This window comes from Musa acuminata, chromosome BXJ1-11, assembly GCF_036884655.1.
Source record: "Musa acuminata AAA Group cultivar baxijiao chromosome BXJ1-11, Cavendish_Baxijiao_AAA, whole genome shotgun sequence".
NCBI lineage: Eukaryota > Viridiplantae > Streptophyta > Magnoliopsida > Zingiberales > Musaceae > Musa > Musa acuminata.
In genome coordinates this window covers 33,237,528-33,262,299 of record NC_088337.1, presented here as the reverse complement: position 1 = coordinate 33,262,299, position 24,772 = coordinate 33,237,528, and the positions used below count along the sequence as shown (strand labels likewise).

The 24,772-nt window shown below is 39.7% G+C and overlaps 3 protein-coding genes across 15 annotated transcripts; 2 read left to right on the top strand and 1 right to left on the bottom strand.

Annotated features, from left to right (window-relative positions):
• Positions 1-486: 486 nt before the first annotated feature.
• LOC103972468 (uncharacterized) lies at positions 487-1,624 on the top strand. Its single transcript, XM_009386821.3, has one exon. The coding sequence runs from the start codon at positions 666-668 to the stop codon at positions 1,446-1,448; it is 783 nt and encodes a 260-aa protein (XP_009385096.2). The 5' UTR covers positions 487-665; the 3' UTR covers positions 1,449-1,624.
• A 2,660-nt stretch (positions 1,625-4,284) lies between these two features.
• Positions 4,285-8,097, bottom strand: LOC103972466 (glucan endo-1,3-beta-glucosidase 14). Of its 2 annotated transcripts, XR_670788.2 has the most exons (4): positions 7,939-8,097; positions 5,915-6,945; positions 5,154-5,274; positions 4,285-4,673 (listed from the first exon to the last, which is right to left on the bottom strand). XR_670788.2 is itself a non-coding variant. In XM_009386820.3 (3 exons), the coding sequence occupies exons 1-3, from the start codon at positions 7,997-7,999 to the stop codon at positions 5,224-5,226; spliced, it is 1,143 nt and encodes a 380-aa protein (XP_009385095.2). In that variant the 5' UTR covers positions 8,000-8,097; the 3' UTR covers positions 4,786-5,223. The 2 variants fall into 2 exon arrangements, 1 of the variants encoding a protein (XP_009385095.2); XM_009386820.3 differs by lacking the exon at positions 4,285-4,673 and having other exon boundaries at positions 4,786-5,274.
• Positions 8,098-9,761: 1,664 nt separating this feature from the next.
• LOC103972465 (transcription factor TGAL5) lies at positions 9,762-23,445 on the top strand. Of its 12 annotated transcripts, XM_009386817.3 has the most exons (21): positions 9,762-10,133; positions 11,593-12,843; positions 14,368-14,402; positions 16,419-16,587; positions 16,790-17,061; positions 17,222-17,386; positions 17,468-17,652; positions 17,765-17,872; positions 17,979-18,163; positions 18,267-18,481; positions 19,078-19,166; positions 19,467-19,540; positions 19,664-19,864; positions 20,311-20,364; positions 20,611-20,670; positions 20,765-20,842; positions 20,911-20,956; positions 21,100-21,371; positions 21,460-21,699; positions 22,476-22,618; positions 23,060-23,445. In XM_009386817.3, exons 10-21 carry the CDS (start codon positions 18,372-18,374, stop codon positions 23,148-23,150), a joined length of 1,458 nt encoding a protein of 485 aa, XP_009385092.2. In that variant the 5' UTR covers positions 9,762-10,133; positions 11,593-12,843; positions 14,368-14,402; positions 16,419-16,587; positions 16,790-17,061; positions 17,222-17,386; positions 17,468-17,652; positions 17,765-17,872; positions 17,979-18,163; positions 18,267-18,371; the 3' UTR covers positions 23,151-23,445. The 12 variants fall into 12 exon arrangements, with proteins under 12 accessions (XP_009385092.2, XP_064947386.1, XP_064947388.1 ...); XM_065091314.1 differs by having other exon boundaries at positions 9,762-10,088; positions 16,419-17,061; XM_065091316.1 differs by having other exon boundaries at positions 14,373-14,402; positions 16,419-17,061.
• The last annotated feature ends 1,327 nt before the right edge of the window (positions 23,446-24,772 follow it).

The following is a 24,772-nucleotide window of genomic DNA, read 5'->3' as shown; positions in this document are numbered from 1 at the left end:
AGATGGGCCTCCCAAACATCGGAAGAGGCGAATGTGATGGCCGTGTCCTACGAATCTAGCTTTGAATCTCTAACGTAGCACCGTGAATATGCCGTATCCTCGCTGTCTCCATGTTTGCTGATTCACTTATATACTGTGTTGAATTTGTCATGGTCAGGGTCAAAGTCACTAATGCAATGCCGTCACCCATGATGTCATGGATCCATCTTTAAATTATGCTTGAATTGGATTATTAGTGTCAAATCTTTTGACACCACAAAAGTCAAACAAACAAAGAAATAGTTGGTTTTGTGTCGTGTTTGTGTGGGTCGAAGCGCCAACTTGTTCCGACTTCTCATACCGCATATCTTTGCTTGACTTGACACAACAAATCGGACTCCTCATTGGCAGTAACTCCCGATATATATATATATATATATATATATATATATATCGGGAAAACGTTATTCTGCATCACCGATCTACATTGTAAGATGAGGGCGTCGTGTAGCGTAACAGACGGGGGCGGGGGACGGGGCGGTGGTGGAGCCCGCGACGGAAGATGGCGTCCATTTCCATCCCTAGCAATGCTTCTTCTTCCTCTTTAAAGCTCTCATCCACACTCCTCGGCTCTCTTCACGGATTCTCCTCTCAATTCCCTCTCCTCTCTCTCTTACTCTCATCCGATGCCCCAGGTCGACTGCGATACACGAACCCCACCGCCGCCGGAGGAGAAGGAGGAGGAGGAGCATGATCCTCACCTCCCGCGAGTGTCATTCGAGGTTCCCGTCGGGAGGAGTGGCGGTGGCCTCGGATACCGCATCTACGATCGCGAGGAGTCCACCAAGGGGCTCACCAACCCCAAGTCCGGCCAGGCCAACTCCAAGTCCCGGTCCAGCTCCGAGCGCTTCTCCGTCCCCCGGAAGCCGCCCATCATCGGCCTCCCCGCCAAGGTCCAGACCTCCGGCTACGGCGGGCGGTGCACCCGGCGGTCCACCCAAGGCCGGATCTTCCCCAAGAAGGGCGGCCGCGGGGGAGGGCGGAAGTCGGCGGTGCCGGAGAGGGAGCCGGGGTCCCCGAAGGTGTCCTGCTTCGGTAAGGTCGGGTCGGAGAGGGCGCGGGCGCGGCGCCAGCTGGAGCAGCAGCGCGACCCGGTGGTGGAGCCGGAGGTGACGGGCTGTTGTGCGGGTTTCATGGCCATCCTCGGGCTGGGCGGCGGCGGACGCCGCCAGCCGGAGGTGCCGGTCGAGAAGAACTCATCGCCGCCGCGGAGGAGCATCTTGGAGAAGACAGTGAAGAAGGCGTCGAGGGAAGCAACAACGGCGCCATATCCTGCGGGTCCGGGGTCGGGTCTGGGAGGAGGGATGAGGCGGTTCTCGTCGGGGCGGCGAGCGGCGTCGTGGGGAGAGGAAGCGGAGCTGGAGGCGAGGAACCGGGAAGGGGCGGCGACGGTTGAGAAGGACGACTAAGCGGGGCCCGCAACCCTTGGGAGTAGCTTCTTTGTTGCTGACTTTTATGTTTCTCGCGTGTGGAAAATTTTGGAGAGCGGTGCGTGAGGTGAGGTGAGGTGAGGGAAGTATTTGTTTGTACAGTGGAAGTCAATAAATAAATAAATAAATAAACAAACAAAACGTGATGGTTAGGATGTCGGTGGCTTCACTGTCAAAGCTTGTCATAGGGAGGAATCGATTTAGAATTGAAATATAATGGAATCATAATCGAATTCTATTTAGGATCTGAAATCGAAATCGAAATCGAAACCCGTCGTTTCAAATAGATTTCGAATCGATCATAAAAATAAAGCCCACCACCCCTCGAGCTTCCAACAACTTCATACCAGACCGAGCATGTCAAACCACGAGAGAAGGGTAATTAAATGCATGATAATCTTAAAATTTTATTTCGTATCGTTGAATCCAAAAATTAAACCTGATCGATGGTGATTATGTTTGTGTGTGATCCAAATCAATCAAAAGATGATTTTTTTTTCTTCTCCCTTTGATATCATGTTAATTGCATCTTAAGGCTTGTGATCACTATGTGGGCCTCTGCGGAGGCAAATTTCAGGCCCAAATAACGAGATCCATGGAACAATTGAGCCTCGTCTTGTAGGATAAATTGTCTATTGTGTGATGCAGCCCCATCCGATTTTAATAACGTGCACTTAGTTCTTCTTGTTTGTTTGCTGAAGTTTTCCGATAACGGTAGATTGAATCTATTCTATAATCAAATTAAAAATATTTATCATGGTATCACATTAGATAATAGCAATATTATGAGTTTCTTTTTGTAACTCCTTCGTGCCGATCTCCTATCGCAACTCCTCTATAGCATATTTACCAACATCTTCGATCGATGATCTTCCATCGTTGTGCAATCTTGCATAGTGGGTGTTCCCTTTGCTCCTACCTACTACCTTGCATCTTCACCAATATTCTCGTCCCCTTCACGTCAACCTCTCGGCGATAATTTATTGCCTTCCACTATCCTTTGGACTATGCTATGAACACTCGTGATCGAAAGAATGACTCAAGAAAAGAAAAAAAAGGAGCGCTCTCTTCTACACATCTCAGATTATATTCTCCCATGTCTCTTCCGTTAGATTATATTATTCCCTATGCACTTCTCTATCATCTGCACATCCAAACCAGATCACCAGTTAGTTTTGAATTTTTCTTATCCAAACCAGATCACCAGTTAGTTCTGAATTTTTCTTATTGGATCACAACATCTTCTCAATATATCATTCGCTTCTATTTTAAACTCCAATTATTGTTTCCTCATAATATAATAATTTATCTCAATCTAGAGAACTTATATATATTAATTGAGTAACTCTAATTCACTTCAAGCACTCCAAAGGTGGCAACTATGCATCTTGAGACGAGCATAATTCACCATTCTCTTCTTTGGATATGATATATTACGTTACATTGATAGCTCTCTTAGTTGTCCATCAGAAAATATTCAAATATTAGGAGAACCCATCCCATTGATAAATCTTGATCACAAGTTATGGTTATGATAAAATCCTCTTATTCGATAAGTTATTCAAGCCTCAGTTGTAAGTTTCATAGCATCATTAATCCCTTCGTGTAACACCACAACGGAAGTATAGTCTAAGTTATAAATCACCATCGCTAATCGCTCTTGCACTTACATGCTAAGTCTTTTATATAATCTAATAAACATAACATAAGAGAAAAATACTATTATTGATTATATGTAAAATCTAAACATTATTATAGATACTTTAGTTTTAATAGGTGAGTAATGATCAAGTCATTGTTCGTACTCTCACTAGCATAAAATGTATCTGAAATGAATATAAGGAATTAGCGATAACAATGTGACTCATCAATATTATTTAAAAAATTATATGATAAATTGATTGTTCATAACACTTATTTGAAACAAGAAAAGAAGAAGATAAGACTAACTATCATAATTTAATTCAATCAAAAATTTAAAAAAAATGATAATCAAAGTAATTAAAATGTTAATAAAGGATTGAATAAGATGTTTCTCGATTCAACAACCCCGTGACTTCATCCACTCCCAATATCCAAACATTCTTTATAAACTATAAAAAAATATTTATAGACTTTATCGAGCTACAAGAGCTAAGTATTTTTTAAGCAAGGCTTAGCATTTGAAAAGTCTTCTTCCATAGCGAAACAATCACGTGACATCACACGCAGGGAAAAAATCACTGAAACAATCTCACTTTCGCATGCCATAAGTTGATTTACCTATGACGCCAAAGCATCAATCATTTAAGCATTGTGGAACCTTTGGATGGTATAAACCAATTGGAGCTTCAGCTATACATCTAATAATAGATCTCATGACTCGATCATACATACAGTCGATGGTACAAAGGGCACTTTTTGCGTAATTTTATCTTTGATCATTTACAATTTATAAAGTTTATCAATTTTATTTTATAACATTCTATAAAGTATTTGCTTCAATATCTTCATATATAATATTAAGTTTCACTCCCATTAATCCCTCACTGCATATTTCATAATACCTAAAAAATAATATTTACTTGAACGTCGACTTATATGATTTTATACAATCACAAGACTTACTTCCACTAATTCTCACAAAATGTTAATTCATCTGGATAAACATATAGGTTATAGGTTCCACAAAATCAACTAAATTAAGAAAAATAAAATCCAAGAACACACAATTATTGTCGAACCGATTTCTTACGATTGTTCCATGTGTAAGTCAATATTCTTACGTCTAATAACATGCTTGAGACTAAACTAATAGCGTCTAAACCAATTCAAACTTCCCTTTCCAATGAATCCGAGGTTGCGATTGCTCTTTCAATTTGTCTTAACTCGGAAACAGATCCAATTAGATGAAGGTCCGAAAAATCCAGCGTCCACGTTTACACATTAAGCAGCAGAGACACCAAAAGAAAAGGTAGTGACTGACTTTGGAACACTATAACTCCCACCAAATTGTCTATACAATAATGAATCAGATTATATATATATATATATATATATATATATATATACTAAGCTCATCCAATTAAGCTCATCTATCTAATACTCTCTCTCTCTCTCTCTATCTGTATATAAGTAATCTATTCGAAAACAAAGCATAAGCACCGGGAGATCGTCCATAATACGCACCCATGAACAGCCACAAGCCGTATCAATGTCTGATATCTGCATCACAAACAACCATAAAAGCTCAGAGAGAATAAATTGCCCAGCACATCAGAAGAGCATCAACCTTTAATCACGGGGGATCTTTCACGAGATATGAAAGGCAAAAACGAAACATCAGAAGAAAAGCTTGGGCCGTGGACTACAAAAGGTGCAGCTTTCGTGTGGCCGCAGACAACAAGAATATGTGGCTTTCAGCAAGCCAAAATGATGCATTCACAGTTCGGCAGCTTGCCAAACTTTGCTTATACTCTGGTCGAATATTAACAAAGAGGTTCAGACATCAACGTCGAACCTCATTTTTGCTGAATGGATATCTACAAAGCAAAGAAAGGGACAAGGATATGATCAAAGGAAGATAGCATCTTCCCCAAATGATTGCTGCAAGTCAAATGTGACAAAAAAAAAAAGGGCCTTACTCTAATATTCATGTATGAACAGGTCAAGAAAGCTGTAACACAAGAAGAATATCTTCTTTACCTCCAGGTCAGGATAAATTTATGATCAATCAATGCTCGCAACTACCGACTATTGTAAGGAAGAGAACAACTTATATCATCATGACCATTGCGAAGATAAGGATGCCGAACCGAGACCATGCCTGCAACATAAAGAAACTATCAGTTTGCATTCTTTGCAAATGAATGTTTCCATTTTGCACATGAAGCATGAGCATTCATTTTGTTACAGAAAAAGGCAAGAATAGGTTTTCTACCAAAAAGACACCATTCCTGAATTTTCAAGACAAGTGAAAATCTATGTCAACTCTGGAAACACATTCTCAACCAACATTTTGCCCACATGCAATCACTACTTCTTGCCCATCTTGGTACATCAAACAGAGCTAGCAACTTTGGAAAACCCCCCTTCTTAGAAATTCCACACGGGAAGAACAAAAGAAAGTGTTCCTACTTTCTACCATTTCCACACCTGCATGTTCTTGGGCTTTGCATTAAGCATTAAACCTAGTCGATAGACACAATTATCCTAAGGCTAGATGAGCATGAAGTCATGGTGAATATTAATTGTTTCGATGTTGAAGCCCGTCACAAGCAACAATATCTCTTTCATAATATTCCCGAGGGAAATTTCTTTTGACACATTGTGCAAATATTCATTATCTACAAAATAGCAAAGTGAGAAAGATGAAAAGATGTATCATCAGTCATATGAACTTTTAGGTAAAGCACTGAAATAGAACAAAAAATCAATCATGAATTGCAAATAATTTTTTTCCTCACCATCAGTGTTGCAGAAGATGGCGAAGATAGCAGGGCGTGATCTTGAAAGCCGATATCATAAACAGGAGTTCCATCAGGATAAAAGAGCCCATAGTTCCTCTCTGACGTTGCACCTGGTTTTAAATCTTCATTAAACAGAGCAAAAACATGTACGTTAATGGGCACCGTAGGCTTCATCGGCGTGCCTTGGTTCATTGCAATTCTCCTCAGCAGATTCCTATTGTACTTTGCAGCATTCTCCAGTGTTGCCCCAGTCTCATCGGGGTCTCCTTTGGAAGGCCATCCAGTTTCAGATATTGCAACATCAATGTCTGTGTGACCCATTGCTTTGATTGCAGCATAGACTGAATCGATCTGAGCAAACAGCATATTATCATAGGTTAAATTCGTGTTTGGATCAGTGACTCCTGGGTTGTCCTGAAATAGTACATACTCCAGGGAAATACGGTCGGGGTTCCCTTTGTAAGCAAAGAAAGGGTAGGCATTGATGAGGAAGGGAGAGTTGATTTCAGAATGGAAGTTGACCAGCGGATGTATGTACTCCGCAAGATCTTCGCGAAAATAACCAGAGGAAGGAGGATATGAATTCCCTAAGATGGCAACGGAATGTGCTGACGAAATGTTCACTTGCTTGTCCAATCCGAGGGCAACAAGAGCTTGATGTACAGACTGCATCGCTGGGAGAAGGTTTTCCATCAACACAGTGTCACTGGTGGTCAGAACTTCATTTCCAACGGTCACGCAAGTTATTTGAGTTTGGTGAAGGTAAGGCTGGACATTCTGTTTAAGCCATTCCTGGGCTTTCGTCTGGTCGGTCATGTTCAGGATGTTCTCGTTGCCGATTGCAATGATAAAGTCGATGCTGGAGTTGCCGAAGGCAGTCAACACTTTAGGGTCAGCATCGTAGAGTTTTACTCTGCTGATGTTGATGGACTGGAGAAGCTTAACAACACTGGTGGGAGATGGTAGGTTGTTGGCTATCTGCCCATAGTTGATTCCAACGCCGACGCCAAGGGTCTGGAGAATTTGCCCTGCAGAAGAGTCTCCTTTAGTCGAATTACAATGGAATTAAAACACACAAGCTATGCTCTTGAAGGAAGAACTACTTTGTTTTAATGGACTCGATGATAATACTATATCTTATGCTCCAAATTGAAGCAGCGTTTATCTTAAGCAGCAATTGAATGCCCTTTCTCTAGATTAGATTTCAATGGAACAAATTCAGGATGATGGCTGCCAGACGAAACATGCTACTCTTATTGCCCCTTGAATATTTAAGAATTTAACGATGAAGAAACCAATCTTAACGACAAAACTTAGCCAATGATGAATGGGCTTAGCACCACATACTTACAGGACATGAACTAGACGATGTTTGATTATATATCTTCATGGCAAACAATTCGATCACAAGCACGTAACAAATTTCATACTGAAGGAGACTATTAATTGAAAAAGAGAATTCTGATCGAGTCAATACACACAACACTAATAATCCGACTTTGTGCTTCAAGATATGAAAACACCAAGAAGAAACGTTAAGAGTATATCCTAGAACCGTAAGGAGAGGTCCCTGGTGGCGTATCGCAGGTTAGATCAAGAAAACCCACAGAACAGAGCTTCGCAAATGACTTAATTACCACATGAATCCAAGAACCGGTCACAAAAATGTTATGAATCGATAGTATAGGAGACTGAATCCATATTTTAGATTGGTTATCTACAAGGATAACACCAGATCTGTGTGGAAAAAGGAGAAGGCATGACCGCGCCTTGCAATATGAACCCCAAGATCTCACCTTTAACCGAGGAATTACTGATGGAGCCAGGACAAAGACACTCACGACAAAAATCAAGGGATTTCCAAGGGAATCAGCGAAAGAAAACGAGGGTTCTATGAGAAAACATACATAAATTTCCCAACAATGACAAACGGCTGCAAGTGTGCAGAAAAACGGCGAGAAGAAGAGATCGGTGCTTGCTGACGTCCATGGTGGAAAGAAGAGGGAGAGGAAGGTTCGAACCTGAGAAGAGCACGCCGAGCGCAAGGCAGCAACCGAAGCGAGAGAAGACAGCCACGGCCATTCTCTCCGCCCGACAGTAGAGGCAGCCACTGCGGTTGCCCTTCCTCTATTCCGGTTTCGGCTCCCGCGCCCATAAATAGCCTTCGACGGCAGTGATGACGACCGCAAGCCGCCAGCTGACACGTGGACGCAGCTGTCGTGTTGCCCTCCTAGTCCGATTTCTCCTCTCTCTCTCTCTCTGTCTCGGTCGCTCCCGTCAGGGTGGGCGAGCGGTCGCGGACTCGCAGTAGAATTCGACCGTCGTGGCGTGCAGATTCTTCCTCCGCCCAACGCGACAATTCACCTACGCCATGTTTTTATTAGGGTTAGGGCTGCTAATGCGACCGGTTTACAATTCACACTAACATGGCTCGAGTAACGGGGTCGGGCAGATTCAATACGTGGCATGGATTGAGGGGAGCGGAGGTGACGTCATGCCGGCAGAAAGGACGGCTTGTAACCCGCATGATTACTTCTGTCACGGAGAAAGGGTGGGCCCACAGATGCGAGGCGAACCTCATAGGTGTATGGGAGGCGAACGTCGTTTCTGTCGACGAGTCCAAATGGGGATCGGGTCCCACAGAAGCGGTGCCGTGTGGGGGTGCGTGATCGCCGTCCAATCCCGTTGGTCAAATCCGACAGCCGGCCAGCGGGACCGACAGCTTCAAGCATCCGCAGCAGTCTCACGAATGCGATCGTTCTCTGTTCCTCGAGAGGCTCGTGTCGCTTGTTTTGACTCCGCCAGACCGCCTCGCGTGTGATCACTCTCAATAAAGGCAGGTAGGTTTGACCGCGTGATGATATGATGATTTTTAAGTGACGAGATAGCGAAGAATTCAAGTATGGGAGCAGCTCAACAATAATATAAAATAAAGTACGTGATGTGTTTGATCTTCTCACCCATTTGGTTGAATAGAAATAGGGTCATCTTCTCACCGGGTGCAGTCAGTAGGTATAATTAATCGACGATAGATATAGACATATAATTTTATCTAACATGTGAGTTTAAAAAAACATCTATAAGGATAAAAGAGACTTGATAAATTTATGAACCATCGATTCTCATATATCTTAATCAATGTGAGACTGAATGATTTTATCACAAAATAAATAAGTAGGATATGATAACATTCGAATAATGATATTCTCGAATTGATATTATCGAGAACCTAGTGATTCAATTTTATAAGAATTGATAATTCTTAAGTTAATCAAAGTCAGATCAATATCAAAAAGAGAATCTCAATTAGCATAGACCCAATTTTCAGACAATTTATTTTTGACTTAATAGTTTACTTGTATCTCTAAATAATTATATTTATCTCTTTCAATATTCTTGGATCAGAGAATTGGACTCGATCATCAATTCAGTACGAAAATATCCAGGACAAACTTTTTATATCCCACTTAACAGGACCTCTCACTTCTATGTTTAAACACACGATCGATCTAATTTCAAACGATCACAAACAAACCATCAATATGAATCTTAAAATTTTGATATTTTATCAACGTTTCATTTATTACTGTGACACTCATCATCGATCGAGTGAGATGCTTTCGGGTCAGAACAGCGTGGTTAGGACCACGTAGGATTCAAGTCCAAACCCGATAACTTCAGCCGTACATCCACGTTATTTAAACGGATTCAAAACCTAAAAATCCGTATCCTGAAAACCCCCGTTTGAATGATTACGAGAAGATGGCAATTCACTGTTACCACGTGAGATTCACGCGCCGCTAACAACCGACAATTCCTTCCCTTCCCTTAATTCTTTGCCCACGAACGGCATTTGACGCAAGCGCTCGGCGATAAGCCCCTACAAAAGCATCCTTTTCCTCGCTTGTCTCTCGGCTCCGGTGCGAGAGCATGTCTTCTAAAACCCTAGTTCCTCCCAGGGTCGGAATTCTCTTCCAGGACTACACCTCTCCTCCGTCGTCGTCGGCGATCCCGTTCGATCGCTTCCCACGGTCGGTGATGGAGTTCTTGGACGGGGACTTGGAACTCCGGGAGACGTAAGGCCACATTCGATCGGGTCTGGAGCCTTGCGTGGAACCCCGTGGACGTTGGCGTTCCCGGGATGCTCGCCTCTTGCAGCGGAGATAAGATGGTTAGGATCTGGCAGAAGGGGCCTTCCCGTTCCTGGGATCGCTCGGTTTGTGTTCCCATCTACAATTCATCTCCCTTGTTTGCTTCCATGGTTTACTGGATGTTTAGAATATCCGTATTATGGGAGGGTAACGAGAACTGTTATCGGCTCTTAACCCTTTTATGGTCTTGAAATTTGAGAGGAAGCGACTTGAAATTGTTTGTGTTAGAATTGATTTATTTACTATGTCGTAATTATCTCATGTGTGTGGTCACCACTTCATTGTTATGATTTAAATATGGGTTATGCAAATCATCTGCTAATCAAATCTGTCATCGTAGCTCATAGCCATATCCCTTTTTTCGTTCCTGAAAATAGTAATAGTTGTCGGTTATAGAAAATATATATTAATTGAGCTTACAAGTAGAACTTGAAACTCATTTAAATAAAAAGTACTCTGCCATTGTTTCTCTTCTTCACATGTCTTATCAACCACAGAAGGAGAGAGTATATTTCTTGAAGTTGTTAAAATATTTGAGTTAAAAATGTAATGGACTGCTTGATGTGTACTGGAAGCTACGACTGAGAACAACCTAATTCAAACTAATTTGGACTTCCAATTCCAGACATCAAGCTAATATGGTGTTATACATTTTTTTTTTAATATCTTATTGGTTCAAGTTATCAATGGATAGTTTGGTTTACTGGTTTCTTGAACAAAATCTCAAAATCTATAATATTGTTTGGTGATTGTATAAGAAGCTTCAGGTTTCTATCTATTAGAAGATAAGAGATATTTGTTGTTTCTCAAATTATAGGGGATTTTTCATTCTATACAAATTTGACCAATGGTGATTCAGGTCACACAATCTGAGTCAGGGTCATTTATAGCTGACCTGTAACTGCTCATAAAAATCAGCGCTGGATGATCCTGACCTATCTTGACAAAAAGAAACGACAAATACAAAAGAGGAGTAGAGGGCAGAACTATAAAAAGTTTATCTTGCGGGAGACATCAACTATCTTGGCATAGGAATGGCCTAGGGTGGCAGATTAAAGTTATTGGAGGGTCATTCAATTTTTGATACGGTGAAAGGGCATTTGGACTCCAATGGTGACTCCTTAAGATGTTCTTGATACTCGAATAACAAATTCCTCGAGGAGTCTATTTGTTTTAACTATTTTTAGAATACAATGTTTAGAACTTTATAGATGAAACCAATGTCTCAGATTGTAATGGAATTTAAAATTTTTCATTGCAGATTTTAGTATGTTGCTTTCTGTAAATGATTTTAAGGGCCAGTGAGTCATCCAATTCCCATCAGTTTCTTTGGATTGAGATAACGGCTATTAAGATTTTCCAGTCTCTATATTGCTAATTCAGTATTGTTGTATGTTATATTGATGCTTCTATTTTGCTTGATTCTCTCTTTGTTTTATGTCAACTTTTAATCGTGGCACACTTTATGGTGTATTTGATAATCTAATATTTGTCATGATTTAATAATTTGTATAGCTGTTGCAGGAATTGTAATTTTGTGGGAATACATTCTGCGTGCGGCCACTAGGTATTCTAAGTACAGATCTGTTCGGTCAATTTCCTAATATTCTAAGTACATAGGATGGCTGGGTTAGCCAAGTCCCAATGTAACAAATTCTTCTTTGGGACAGATTAGTTAGCAGCTGTCTTGCTTGTTCTAACCAATCTGCAGTAATGAATACCTCTATGTTTCAAAAAAAAAAGGAAAAAGGAAAAAATCATGATTGTAGAGAATGGGATTAACTCCTGAAGGCTAACATGCCACTTCAACTCTGCCTTCTCTTGTGTTATATACAAATAGAAGGCCTTTCACATTCTGAGGCCCGTACAAATTATTGCTTCTTCCACTTACCAAAAATGGAAGGAAGCACACAGGAAACACCTTAATGCGTTTTCTTTTAATGCTGATGACTGGTTCTGTGAACTCACCCAGCATTTGGGGAACCTCAATACAGATCACTTTTAAGTACTGTCATTTTTAGTGTCTTTCAATTCAGTAACATTGCCCAGAAGTTTTCAGCTGCTCACAGCAATTTCTTGGCTTATATGCTAGAGGAACAATACAGAATTTATCATGCATTGTTTGCACAACACTTAGTTGAACATGATGGATCAATGTGGTTGGCAGAACCTGGACATGATGGATTTGACCATAATTCTTTTAGTGGTGTTGAACCAACTTAACAGAGGTTTACATGATTGAATCTCTTCTCCTTAAGATGTGTCACTTCTGCAGCTGCCCGTCTAAAGACATTTGATGCTCTAGAAGTTGTAACATCAAATTCACAATCTACAGTGGCATTGAACAGTCAAATATTGAAGAGTTTATTTGCAAATCAGTGGGCATGGATAAGATCATTTTGGAAGCAGATAACCTTAAAAAATTATCAAGATTACACAGGCTAGAAAGACTACATCTTTGGAGGTGTTATTTTTTACAACGAAGATGAGATTATTGATTCAGAATATATTGCAGTTTTATTCCTTCAGCTTAGACATCTTTCTTTGAGTTACAAGTTAAGAGATGGATTGATCCATGATGGTCTGAAAGGATCATTACCACCCGAAAACTTGGCTGTCATGGAGCTGGGTTGGAAGTGGTAATTTAGCACTTGGGCATGGGCTTGGAGATGATTTTAAAGAAGTTCTCTATTCATGGTGTTCTCTTTGAGACAAACTTGTGAAGAATGTCATACGATACCAAATTTTTATCTCATCCATCTTTCATGCCATGAGGTAATATATTTATGTCAATGCGAAAATTTTCCCATCTAGCTTCACTTCTGAGTCTACCTGCAGTTTGTACAAATTAGATCAGGCTGCAGTTTTAGTGCCATAAGTTCTGGCTATTTTTTAAGCATTTACCTCTTGTGATATATATGTATGCTTTCATTGTGATCAAGGTGCTGACCAATGCACTTGATGATAATGATTGATACACCTGATACACATTCGTGATGAGCCCTAGATAGACAAAGTCGAACCTAGTATAAGTTTAGAGCACTTACATGTTCTTATAAGCTTTACTACTAGAGTAAGTATCAAAATGAGATATTTACTAAATCTATCTTTGTGTGTGTGTGTGTGTGTGTGTGTGTGTCAAAGGTATTAATAGAACTAAGATGGGACATATGAAATGTAATTTTAATTATACTAAGAGAAGAACTGAAGATATTAAGATGAATCTACAAGTTCTCTTAAATAGAAGTTTTGACATTAATAGAACTAAGATGGGACATATGAAATGTAATTTTAATTATACTAAGAGAAGAACTGAAGTTATTAAGATGATCTACAAGAAGTTCTCATAAATAGAAGTTCTCTAATATTTTAGATTTATTATTTGATGAGGAGATTGATGAAGATATTGTTTATAAAGTAAAAGTTCGATGGTTAAAGTGAAGAGAGATGTGGGAGATTTTGTGTGATCATCATGTGTCTATTATATTAAAAAAATTGAGACAATTGCAAGTCAACTATGTTTTATATGTCTAAGTGTTGTACAGATAAAACAACAACATATATAGAAAACAATGACTAAGATGAGGTTGTTGAGTTGGATGTGTAGGAATAATTAGAAAAGATAAAATAAAAAATGTCACTTATGAAGAATTATATTTAAGCTTTGATAAAGGATGTAATGAAATAAATCGTCTACTATGATTAAAAACATATTTCAAGAAGAATCAAAGATGTTGTAGTTGGATGAACTGAGGTGATTAATATTGATGGTGCAAGAAGACGTAGAGAAAGACTTTAAAGTTTTTACTAAGAACAATTTAAACAGAGATATTGAGCCCAAGGATGGGAAATGATCCATGTAACCAACCCCAACTAGTTGAGAAATTATGCCTTCTTGTTGTACAATATTATTTTCTTCTTACGATCGCATCCTGTTTAACATGTAATAATAAAAGGCTTCTAAGGTTTAACAACACTTTTCAGTTCAGTGTATGGATTTCAATTGATAGTCCTTATGCCATACATGAGTGGTCCTCTCCACCTAAAAGAACAGGCAAAAATATTACTGAAATGTAAACATCAGTTTAATGTGCACTTGCTATTTCTATCTTGTGGTCTGTTAGATTCTTTCATTAATATCTTGAGTTATTAAACAATTGATTTCTTAGATTTTTATAAATGTTTGGTTGATTTTTTGAGTTAGGAGGGTGTCTAATCTATCATTTAATTCATTTCTTAGGACTTTGTCACTCAAATCTACTATTATAATTTGTTTTTCATTGCTTTTTCATTTTGTAGGACAGAAGCATCTAAACCAGGGATCAATCTCATTGGTAAGTGCTATTCTTTAGGACGATCAGGTGATGTGTTTAGTCATTGGTATCATTTGCTCTTCTACATTAATCGCAAGCTTGCAAAGTTAACTTCTTTAAGTGACAAAGATATTATGGCATTATGTCAAAATTTGGCTAGTAAGTTATTTTGCAGTTCTGGAATCAATGATGTTTGAAAGAAGTACTCTTACAGAGCACTTAGATAACACAGCAGAAGAGTCCTTAAATAGCTAGGTTATTTACATGAGTTGATTGAATCAACACCCACTTTCAACAAACAATGTTGTTGATCTGATGAGGGAATTAATAAACAACTGGTGCTTGACAGATAAGTGTGCATTCATTGGTAAAGGATCTTATATCTGGTTCAGGATTTCTGGCATAACAATTTTGTGTGTTTTTTTTAAATGTCCATAGAGTCCAGAAGATCGTAGAATAATGCTTTCTGAACCTATGGTTCATCTTATCTACATGGTTTTATCTGTTCTGTAATATTTTATAAAAGTAGTTTTAGTGACTCTATAAGCTTTTGTCGATGCTAGGTTTCATCTTCATAACCACATAATATATCTCTGACCCACTAGTATATATTTTATCTGGAAAGTAAACTTCTGCCAACTGTTCCCACAATTCTTTTGGCAAGATTGTTGACCCTGTTAATGTTTCCTCCATTTGGAAGCTCCAATTTAAAAATTTTGGATCAGCGGATCAGCGCTCAGTGTTTCCGTTATGTTTGCTAGAATTTATCTGCTACTGTTCATAATAGAGTTCTCATGGGAACGGGGTGAGAGAGGCTGTGACATGCAATGGTGGAATTGGTCTGAGAATCTTTTCTTCCAAGGTTACTGAAACATCCGGCTAGTGAGTTTCTCAATGGAAAAATCTGTTTCTCTTCAGGGAAGTGTCAGAATCATGATAGTTAATGCCACGAAGCTGCTCCATCACCACCTTTTGATTTTTCAATCTGAAAAACAAGTTCACAAGATAATTATATAAGTACTTAACCTCAGATTAATTTCTAGTATACATCCATTAGTTTGCATCATGAACAGCCACTTGTAATATTGTCATGCTTTGTTTCCCAATCAGACTGAACATTTATCCATTTCAATGCCATGAAGGCAGCAACTATTTTGTTGAACATGTGAATAACTATTTTCCTGCATATTCTAAGAAGGTATATTTGACATATTGTGCATGAAAAATTTATCAAATCAGAATATTTTATGTTTTATGAACTTCTAAGGAAATGGTATTGTGCTTCATTTTCTTTGTTCTCCATTTCTGTTCTATCAGCTTGTCCCGTTGTGAATCGTCAGAACTAGGGTTTGAATTCCAACACCTAGCTTGCTACTTCGCCTTCCCCACCCCCCAATTGCTAATTACCCTATCTCTGTTGGTGGCAGTGGCAGTGGTTAGCGGCAGCAGATGTGGTTGGATAGCTTATTACCTCTTAGATAAGTTCATAATGACTGATGTCATATGAGCCACATATAAATGATAAATACATACCTGGCTGTGGGTAAATAAGAGGCCCAATTTTTTGTTATGGCATGACTGGATAATGCACAGCATACCATGACACCTGTCCGAAAATAATCATAGGTTACTTCCTGGTTCGCTTCAAGACAGTCTTCTTATTTGGAACTAGAAAGCTTGGTCCTTAATTTTATAGGAATACAAACAAATTAAAGAGCTATATATGAATACAAAATATAGTTTCATGACAACAGTTGATCTTTTATTTAAGGGATTGATATATTTAGTTGTGTTTAGAAGTTTTGGTTGGAGTGAGATTATTGGATGACAATCATTGTGGGTTGTCCTATACTTTGGCTTCTTGAATGATTTTCCGTGAACAATTTCCGTTTCTATAGTATGCTAATTACTTGCTGAATATTATATTAGACTTGTCTGGTGGCAATTTATCTGTTCCTTCCAGCTTTTCTATGTTTTCATTTGGTTAGAGACATGCCGGTGATGCCTGTGCTGATAGATGTTCCTTTTCTTTTCCAGGCCATGCAGGAAGTTTGGGGCCAATTTGTTGCATGTATCACTGCAAGTTTCCCATGCCTTGGTTAGGAAAAATATACAAACCATGTTATTCCTGCACATGGGATGCTTGCAAATTAACGGTGCGAATATGTGGACATACCACATTCATCTCAAATTCCACAGGCATCATGTGAGAAATTGTTGGCTTTGCCCTATGTATTCAAAGTGATATCTTTGCAGAATCTGCACTCAATTGCCATATATATATATATATATATATATATATATATATATATGTCAATTATCTAATGCTTGGAAGTGTAGTTGTTTGACTTTGTCGGAGGTTTATCAAGGTGTTTGTTTGACCCACGAAGCATTTCCAATTCTTGTAGTCGGTTATGTTCCGTCCCTGTGGTGGCATACTTGAAAACAATGCAAATTGGGAATGGACGAAGGATGAGTTAACAAGATGGTTTCTTCTAATCAAGGGGCCGCATGGTTTGTGGTGATTCCATCAGCTTGTCATGCAGATTTTGTAACATGAGATGCGGATACTGTGTTATGAAACCAATTTTAGCATGTTGAGGTTTACAAGGAAAGGGAAGCTCTAATGGATGCCATTACTTGGTATTGTCTGGAAGGAGTATCTGATTGCTATTCTTAGGTAACTGGCTCGTATGGATTGGGTATCCAGGGAGGGAGGATTTGTAACAAATTCTCCTTGGTTTTCCGTATAAGAAAGAATGTTCTTCTCAAGTTTGCTTGTCTAATAGATTATTTTGTCCACTGCTTTTCTGCTAATGCTCGCAACAATTTTCTTGCAGAAAGGAAAGGAACAGGTGTCCCTAACGTAATAATTTATCGTACAAGTGGAGGACGCGACCGGCGTTAATTATCCACCTTCCACAGCTGAAAGTGACTCTTCTCTTTTTTAAGCAAATAGCTTCGTTAGGCACGGCAGAGTTGGAACCCCTCAAATGTGTGCCCAAGTAAACTTCCTTATATTTTATAGGTGGAATCCTGTTGAGACCAGGTTTTTTTATTTTGATTTTGTTTTTTTTTGGTTTTAGACATGGCATGGATGCTGCTAACCCATGAGGAAAAAGATAATCTCAAACAAATCCATTTAAACCGGCAGGAATATTAAGAAAAGCGAGTCTGCTTGGTGGCTGATTACATTAGTGGTTTGCTTGGGATCGGCATGAGGCACATCGCAGTGTGTGCTTATCAACAAAATGCTATTTCTTTTGTCAAAGTAAACTCACACCCGCGTAAAGCATATAGCAGGGAATAAGACAAATCTTTTCTTGCCTTTTTTTTTTCTTTCTCTATTGTATTGAGTCTTGTCTGTTTCCTATGCAATGCAGGTTGATCGACTACTTCTTATCTCTCAAGTGGCAATGGGGTACCAGAGTCTGTTACAGGGACTGGCGTTGGAGACAAAGCTACTTCCTGCCGAAAAGATACCACCATTGGTTCTCTCTCTCTCTCTCTCTCTCTCTCTCTCTCTCTGGGGTCCCAAAAATTCGCAGACAATCCCACAAGGACAAGATCTTCTAAACACTACTATGGTTGAACTAGGGTGTTGATACAAGTACCAGTCCCAGGAGCAGAGAAGAGACGAGGCTCAAGGTCCACCAGATGATTCAGCTATATAAAAAGCACTAAAACCCTCTGGCTTCTTCTGAAGAACACTTGCACACTTTTTTTCCCTGTTTCTCTGTCTCTATAGTTGGAAGAACTTATGTTCAAGAAACCTGGGCTAGGTATATGGTACCATTTGACGCTACTGGATTTTCTCTCTGAATTCGAGCTAGGATCTCCTTTTCCTAAATCTGTTCTCAGTTTTCGTCCTGTCAATCACTGCAGAAGGGAAGAGACCATGGTAAAGACATGGAGCAGCACCACGCAAAGCTCGAGAGGTCAGCACATGGAGCATCATTAATGGTTCAGGAGGGAGAAGAATAGAGTTGGATGGCAAATCATAGAGTTGGCGAAACTGGCCTTCCTGATTCTGGACCTTCAACTCGGTCTCTTATTAACGGGGGGACTATCGGCAACACTCCATCTGCGACCAATTTCTTGTACTGGTTCCTCAATTACTTTTCTTTTTTAGTCTATGTTCAATCATCTTCTTCGAAACTCTTTTAACTTTGAGATTCATATTTAGCCTGATCGTATCCTTTGGCTCCAATATCAGGTGAGCTTCACAGACTGCATAGGTTTAGTTAATCATTCCTTTTTCTTCTTTCACTAAAAGACTGCCTCTAAATGACTAATCACCTCTTTCTGCATGTACCAATTTTCAAATAGATCAGTGGGCTCTTTATTCTGTTCTATCTGCTGCTTTTCCTCCTCAACTTCATAACAACCTATATGTTATGCCCCATTCTTTATTATACTGCACATCTGCCCATCAATTTCATAAAGTTTTGGCCTAATCCATTTACGTTTTCCTCTCAGAGTCTTCTATCCAGCCTTCCTCCTCGTTCTTCGACTTTATTTTTCTGGTTCCTTGTATCTATTGTCATGAAGGATGGAGGATCCATCCTACCTTAATTCTTTGAGTCATTCAAATATCGGCCTGGATATAACCCGGGGGTAAAAACAATTTCCTTTTGCTTTCTTCTTATTCTATGTTTGTATTTGATGATAAGATGGACTTTTATTGCCCACTCAGTGATCAGGAAGGAGCTGCTTACTTTGGAGAGTTGGAGGAGGCTCTCATGCAGGGAGTCGACGGCCTAAGAGAAACAGAAGACAGAAAGTGTAGGCCTCTCTCTCTCTCTCTCTCTCATTCTCTCTCATTTGGTTACTTTTCCACATCTAGACACATCAACAACAGATCACCACAATGATCATATGATGCCTTGAAACTAATTGACTCCCCACCCCCACAGATAGAACACCATCTCTCTTCTCAATTTTATTGTAGTATTTTATTAACTCTTTGCAAGTCCTAAAAGAGGAAGGAATAAAGTTCCTTTTGTAGCACCAACAACTGTTTCCTCATTTCTTTCTCATTTTTAGATATCTTTTTTGATCTTCTGCATCTCCTGTTTCTTGCAGCTTTTATCGCAACCAGCCCCGCAACACTAGAGATCTTCCCATCGTGGCCAATGAGATTTCAGCAAACTCCCAGTGTAAGGCCTTACCTGTTTGACTTGGGTTTCTGCCGTCGTAGTAAGTGTAAAACTGACCGCCAAAGGAGAAGATGGTTTGCCGCAACATTTAGGCTTTATGGCGCCTACTTTTGTTTCCAACAGGTGAATACGCAGTCAGCAAGAAGCACTGATTCCGGCGCAGCTCAAAACTCTCTATCTCATCTGGAATCGGACTTTCCAAATAGCAGGAAGGCCTCCTCGGACCAGTCGACTAACCACAAGCGGTCGCAAGAGATGATGATGGCAAGTGGTGCTTCCAGGACAGAAGCAGCAAGAAATCCTCATCCCTCTTCCCAAGAAGAGGTACTGTTTGATTGCTTTGTCATACACCATCTGTAGCTCAATTTTCCCAGATAACAAATTCTAAATCTGGATCATTTAACCCCCACTACAGGGACCCTATTCTTAAGCACTTTGTTTCGTGTCCGAGTCTCATAATACAGTAATTGTAGCTTTTGCATCTTTCAACAGTCAGATTATCGATCTATCTAAGGGGTTTCCTTCTGTGAGAGAAAAAGTTTGGATACTAGTATTCGCATCCACTTTAAACATGCCATTATCTTTTGTTTATTCTTGGGCTTTTGAACTTGCAACAATGGTAAATGTGCGTGCTGATATCTGTTGTTATCTGACCTTCACCGATAAAATTCTTCTCCTGTACATGCTTTCATAATGCTGTCAAGATAATAGAAAGATACGAATATTGACTCCAAGCTAAACAACCAATTTTTCGTTGCATGATGTTTCAGAGAAAGATGACAGGTTCAACTGCAGCAAGGGACGGAAAAGTAATTGATGCCAAGGTACTCTCTCTCTCTCTCTCTCTCTCTCTCTCTCTCTCTCTTTATATATATATATATATATTTATATATAAAGATAAAACATATAAAATTTGCCGAAAACAAAAAAGAGTGATTGTGGATCTATAAGGAAAAATCCTAATTAAAAATCCCCATCAACATTAATGGAGTTGGGCTGTGGATTCCAGATATAACAGCATGTTTGTTTCGTTAACGAGATTAGCTCATTTCCTTGAATGTTTTTACAAGACATTAAGGCGCCTAGCTCAAAATCGAGAGGCAGCCAAAAAGAGTCGGCTGAAGAAAAAGGTACGCTGTCCGAATCTTTAATAAGAAACAACCTGGCTGCAATTTATTATGTTTGTTTAATATTTGAGTCAACCAATTTATCCCAAATAAACAGGCTTACGTGCAACAATTAGAGTCCAGTAGGATTAAGCTTCAGCAGCTAGAGCAAGATCTCCAGAGAGCAAGATCACAGGTGTGGATTTATCTGTTCTTCTGATGCCAACAGTGTGTGGATTTATCTGATTATTTATTCCGTGTTAGGGCCTTCTCTTGGGAGTCGCAGGCGGTAATGCGGCTATCAGTTCCGGTAATGAGCCACACTTCCACCCATCGATTTCAACACGCCTTTCGTAGTAGTAGTAGAAGAAAAAAGTTGTCATTTCAGTGGCGGCTATAAGGGGGATCGCCACTTCCCTTTGTTTGCTGTTACCCAAAGCTTGTGCGCTGCAGGCGCTGCGATTTTTGACATGGAGTACGGTCGATGGTTGGATGATAACTGCAAGATCATGTCGGACCTCCGAGCTGCACTTGAGGCTCACCTTCCTGACGACAATCTTGGTGTGGTCGTAGATCACTGCATCAGGCACTATGATGATCTCTTCCGGCTGAAAGCCATCGTTGCTCAATCGGATGTATTCCACCTCTTGAATGGAATATGGAAGACCCCAGCGGAGCGCTGTTTCCTGTGGATGGGTGGGTTTAGGCCCTCCGAGCTCATCAAGGTAAGAGAGAGTTGAGCTCCTCCTCCTCATCTGCGCCAACTTTACGGAAGCATAACACTAGTTTAATTGCTGATGAGTGGAAGCGCAGATCCTGATACGTCAGCTGGATCCATTGACGGACCAACAGTGGATGGGGATGCGCGGCTTCCAGCATTCATCGCAGCAGGCGGAGGAGGCTCTCTCCCGGGGCCTGGAGCAAGTCCACCAGTCTTTGGCACAAACTGTTGCTGGCGGTTCTCTCAGCGACGGAATCGATGTTGGAAATTATGTGGGCCACGCAGCCATTGCTATGGGGAAGCTTGCCGACCTCGAAGGATTCATCGGCCAGGTTTGAACTATTATCATCTTCTTGCCTAGAGTTTCAACGAGGAAAACATCCAACTAATCTACTCCATCGAAATTCCAATCTAATAGAATACAAGTTAGATCATGTTCAAACCAAATCTACTAGAATACCTCAAAAAGAGTTCCCTTATTTTGTTCTTCTCTTTCCTTGTGATAATAATGACCTTTATATATTCTTTCTTTCTTTCTTTCTTTCTTTTTTTGATTTTTAGGTAATCAACTTATCCAACCCCCAATAATACAAAGCTATTTGAATTATACACACTGTTTCATCCGAACAGAAACGGACCAAAACTTGCTCGTCTTTCATTTCCATGGACAATGCGATTAGTTTGTCTGTATGGTCCAGTACAGTACAGTACAATACAATACAATACAAACATGCATGCTACTCATCTCATATTCCCAACTGATAGATATCCAACTAATGTCTGCTGTGTCAAAAGTAAACTTGGTCGATGTTATTATTTTGTTGCATGAGAATACCCTTAGAAAAGATCCTCTTTTGTTGTTTAATGTGACCATGAGGTGGAGTCCTTCTTCGTCGAAGGAGATACTAAAAATAAAAGACCGAAAGATAGATAAGATAGCCTTTTTGAACCATTACAATCCTCTTGAACAAGTCGTCAGATATATATCTTTGCTCCAACTCATGCTTCTTCTTTTTAACCTCCTCCCGCTGTGTTTTTTGCATGTCTATTCATCATGTCAAACAAGGTAAGAAGATAGAACAAGCTTCTACCCTTTTACCTGATGCAGGCTGACAACTTGAGACAACAAACCATGCACCAGTTGCGTCAACAGTTGACGACCAAACAAACAGCAAGATGTTTCCTGGCGATCGGAGAGTACTTCACCCGCCTACGTGCTCTGAGCTCCCTATGGGCTTCTCGCCCTCAAGAGTAAGCTGCTCATGCATGCATGCATTCTAGTTTCTTCTTGTAATATGCATGCATGCATGATGAATAGAACTAATCCGATCATATTTTGCTAGCTAGAACTAATCCGATCATAGTGCCAACCAAGTGGAGCTTCGTAAAATAGTCTGTTCCACGATGCGCAGAAGCATCCATCCAATTATATTATCAAAGGCTGTGCGCTAGCTAGTCACTTCGTGATCATCTTTTCTTTTTAGTGCTACAGATGCCTTGTCAATCATTGGGCGAATCCTAAATGGTTGACCGTTAGCTTCTTCTCCATTGTTTAACCTGTGATGATAGATTTGGCATATCTAAACATGTTCTGCTTTGCTTTGCTTTTCTTTTTCTCATGTTGTGAATTGGCTATATATCCTCCTCCCTACATCCACATGACTGTCTGCGTGTATATTTTACTCACTGCAGGAGCTTGGTTGCCAATGACAGTGTCGTCCCTGCCACAGCGGACCCGCATATAATTCATCAACCACTGCACAATCATTTTTCAGCCTTCTGATTGATATATCTGCGCATGGACGTGGAAGAGACAGAGAAAGGAGAAATATGTTGTATGCATTGTGATCGAGATCTTATAATAAAGAGATGGTGCCCCGCGAAAGCAAAAGGAGGTAGGAGAGTTGAAGGCATTTCCGATCGTGGCTGTTCGACAAGACCAAGGGTTAGCAGCAGCAGCAGCAGCAGCAGATCATGAAAGTAGAGACAAGAAAGAGATGTGCATATATATTTTTTTAGAGCAAAATAATACAACTAGACCTAACTTTTATAAGATATTAAAAGAATTGCGTGTGGTAGCTGCATAACTTACTTGCATTGGAACACGACAGATTTGACAAGTTATGATTTTAACAAATACCGAATTAATCATTTACCTGCAACGATATACCTTCAATATCGTGTATATGACTCTTCCCTTCGAACTTTACTTTACAACCCCACGCATGACCCATCCTCGATCCTTCGGATTCGATGCGACACACTTACACTTAACGTCGGAGAAGAAGATACATAATTGTTCCCAATATTAAACCATGATATCAAGTGCAACAATCCAAGAACCCTTAAGTATATTCTTTCAAAAGTCATTCTCTAGTACATTGACACCACTAACTCGAGAGCTAACTTAAGCTTTAAAGAGATTTTATCGAGTACGTCTCCGACATAATTTTAATTTTACAGGATTCAATGCATCCCAAATCAAATGATCTCAAAACTATTTAATTCTTTGACACCATCCCGAGACGGATGGATGCAGTATAAGATCTCAATTAACTCTGAATTAATATTATAATTAAACAATCAAAATTTATCTTAATAAATACTGATAATTATTAATATACAATAAGCATTGGTTTAGTGGTAATATCATGCCACAAAAAATATTCCAAGAAAATAAGTGAAGAAGAGTCGGCAGCGAGGTGACAAATATGACAACCGCGGTGGGCGATCTCCAATACAATTTTGGCAGGAAAATTTTGATTTTGGATCACAACATAAGAGACAAGCACTACTTGCTATCATATCTCTCAGTGGTGTCGGAGTCCAAATGTAGCCTATCATCACAAAAGGATATCAGGTAACGCGTGAAAGCAGCTCAAGATCTGACTAAACTACACAAAGATAACAAAGAAGCAGTTTGTTATTAATAGTCTTGTCGAGAAGCATGCATAAGTCACCAATAAGATCGAATCTCATCATATTTTACTTACACGAACAAAGGTTGACCCTTTGTTAAATGGAAGGCCGCTAAACCAAAGATCAATCCAGATGTTCCTTCAAGACCAAGAAACATTCTTCACAGGACCATTAGACTAAGCATATAGTTGATCATATTTTTCCATATAGATTTCAAATCAAAGGAGGTCTTCATTGTCACTTAAGGGAAGAAATAGGTGCAGCACAAACGGTTAAGCTTGCCTAACTATGCCAAGGTCATTGATCCAGAGACCCTGAGGTACACCGTACCTACTTACGACGAGTTAGTTTGTCGAAATCATCATCTGATAATTTTTTCAAAATGTTAACTAGTCTAGCCGGTAAAGAACTTGATAATTTTATCCACTCAGCTTTATAAAAGAAATATATGACTTGCATTTTTCTCATTTATTTCTCTTGCATGAC

Coding starts and splice junctions, on each gene's coding strand:
- LOC103972468 (XM_009386821.3), top strand. CDS start 666: ATGCCCCAGGTCGACTGCGATACACGAACCCCACCGCCGCCGGAGGAG.
- LOC103972466 (XM_009386820.3), bottom strand. CDS start 7,999: ATGGCCGTGGCTGTCTTCTCTCGCTTCGGTTGCTGCCTTGCGCTCGGC. Junction 6,946..7,938: donor GCTCGGCGTGCTCTTCTCAG/GTTCGAACCTTC, acceptor ACTCTTCTGCAG/GGCAAATTCTCCAGACCCTT. Junction 5,275..5,914: donor CATCTTCTGCAACACTGATG/GTGAGGAAAAAA, acceptor TTTATGTTGCAG/GCATGGTCTCGGTTCGGCAT.
- LOC103972465 (XM_065091318.1), top strand. CDS start 18,372: ATGGCAAATCATAGAGTTGGCGAAACTGGCCTTCCTGATTCTGGACCT. Junction 19,541..19,663: donor GATTTCAGCAAACTCCCAGT/GTAAGGCCTTAC, acceptor TGTTTCCAACAG/GTGAATACGCAGTCAGCAAG. Junction 21,372..21,459: donor GGCCCTCCGAGCTCATCAAG/GTAAGAGAGAGT, acceptor GTGGAAGCGCAG/ATCCTGATACGTCAGCTGGA.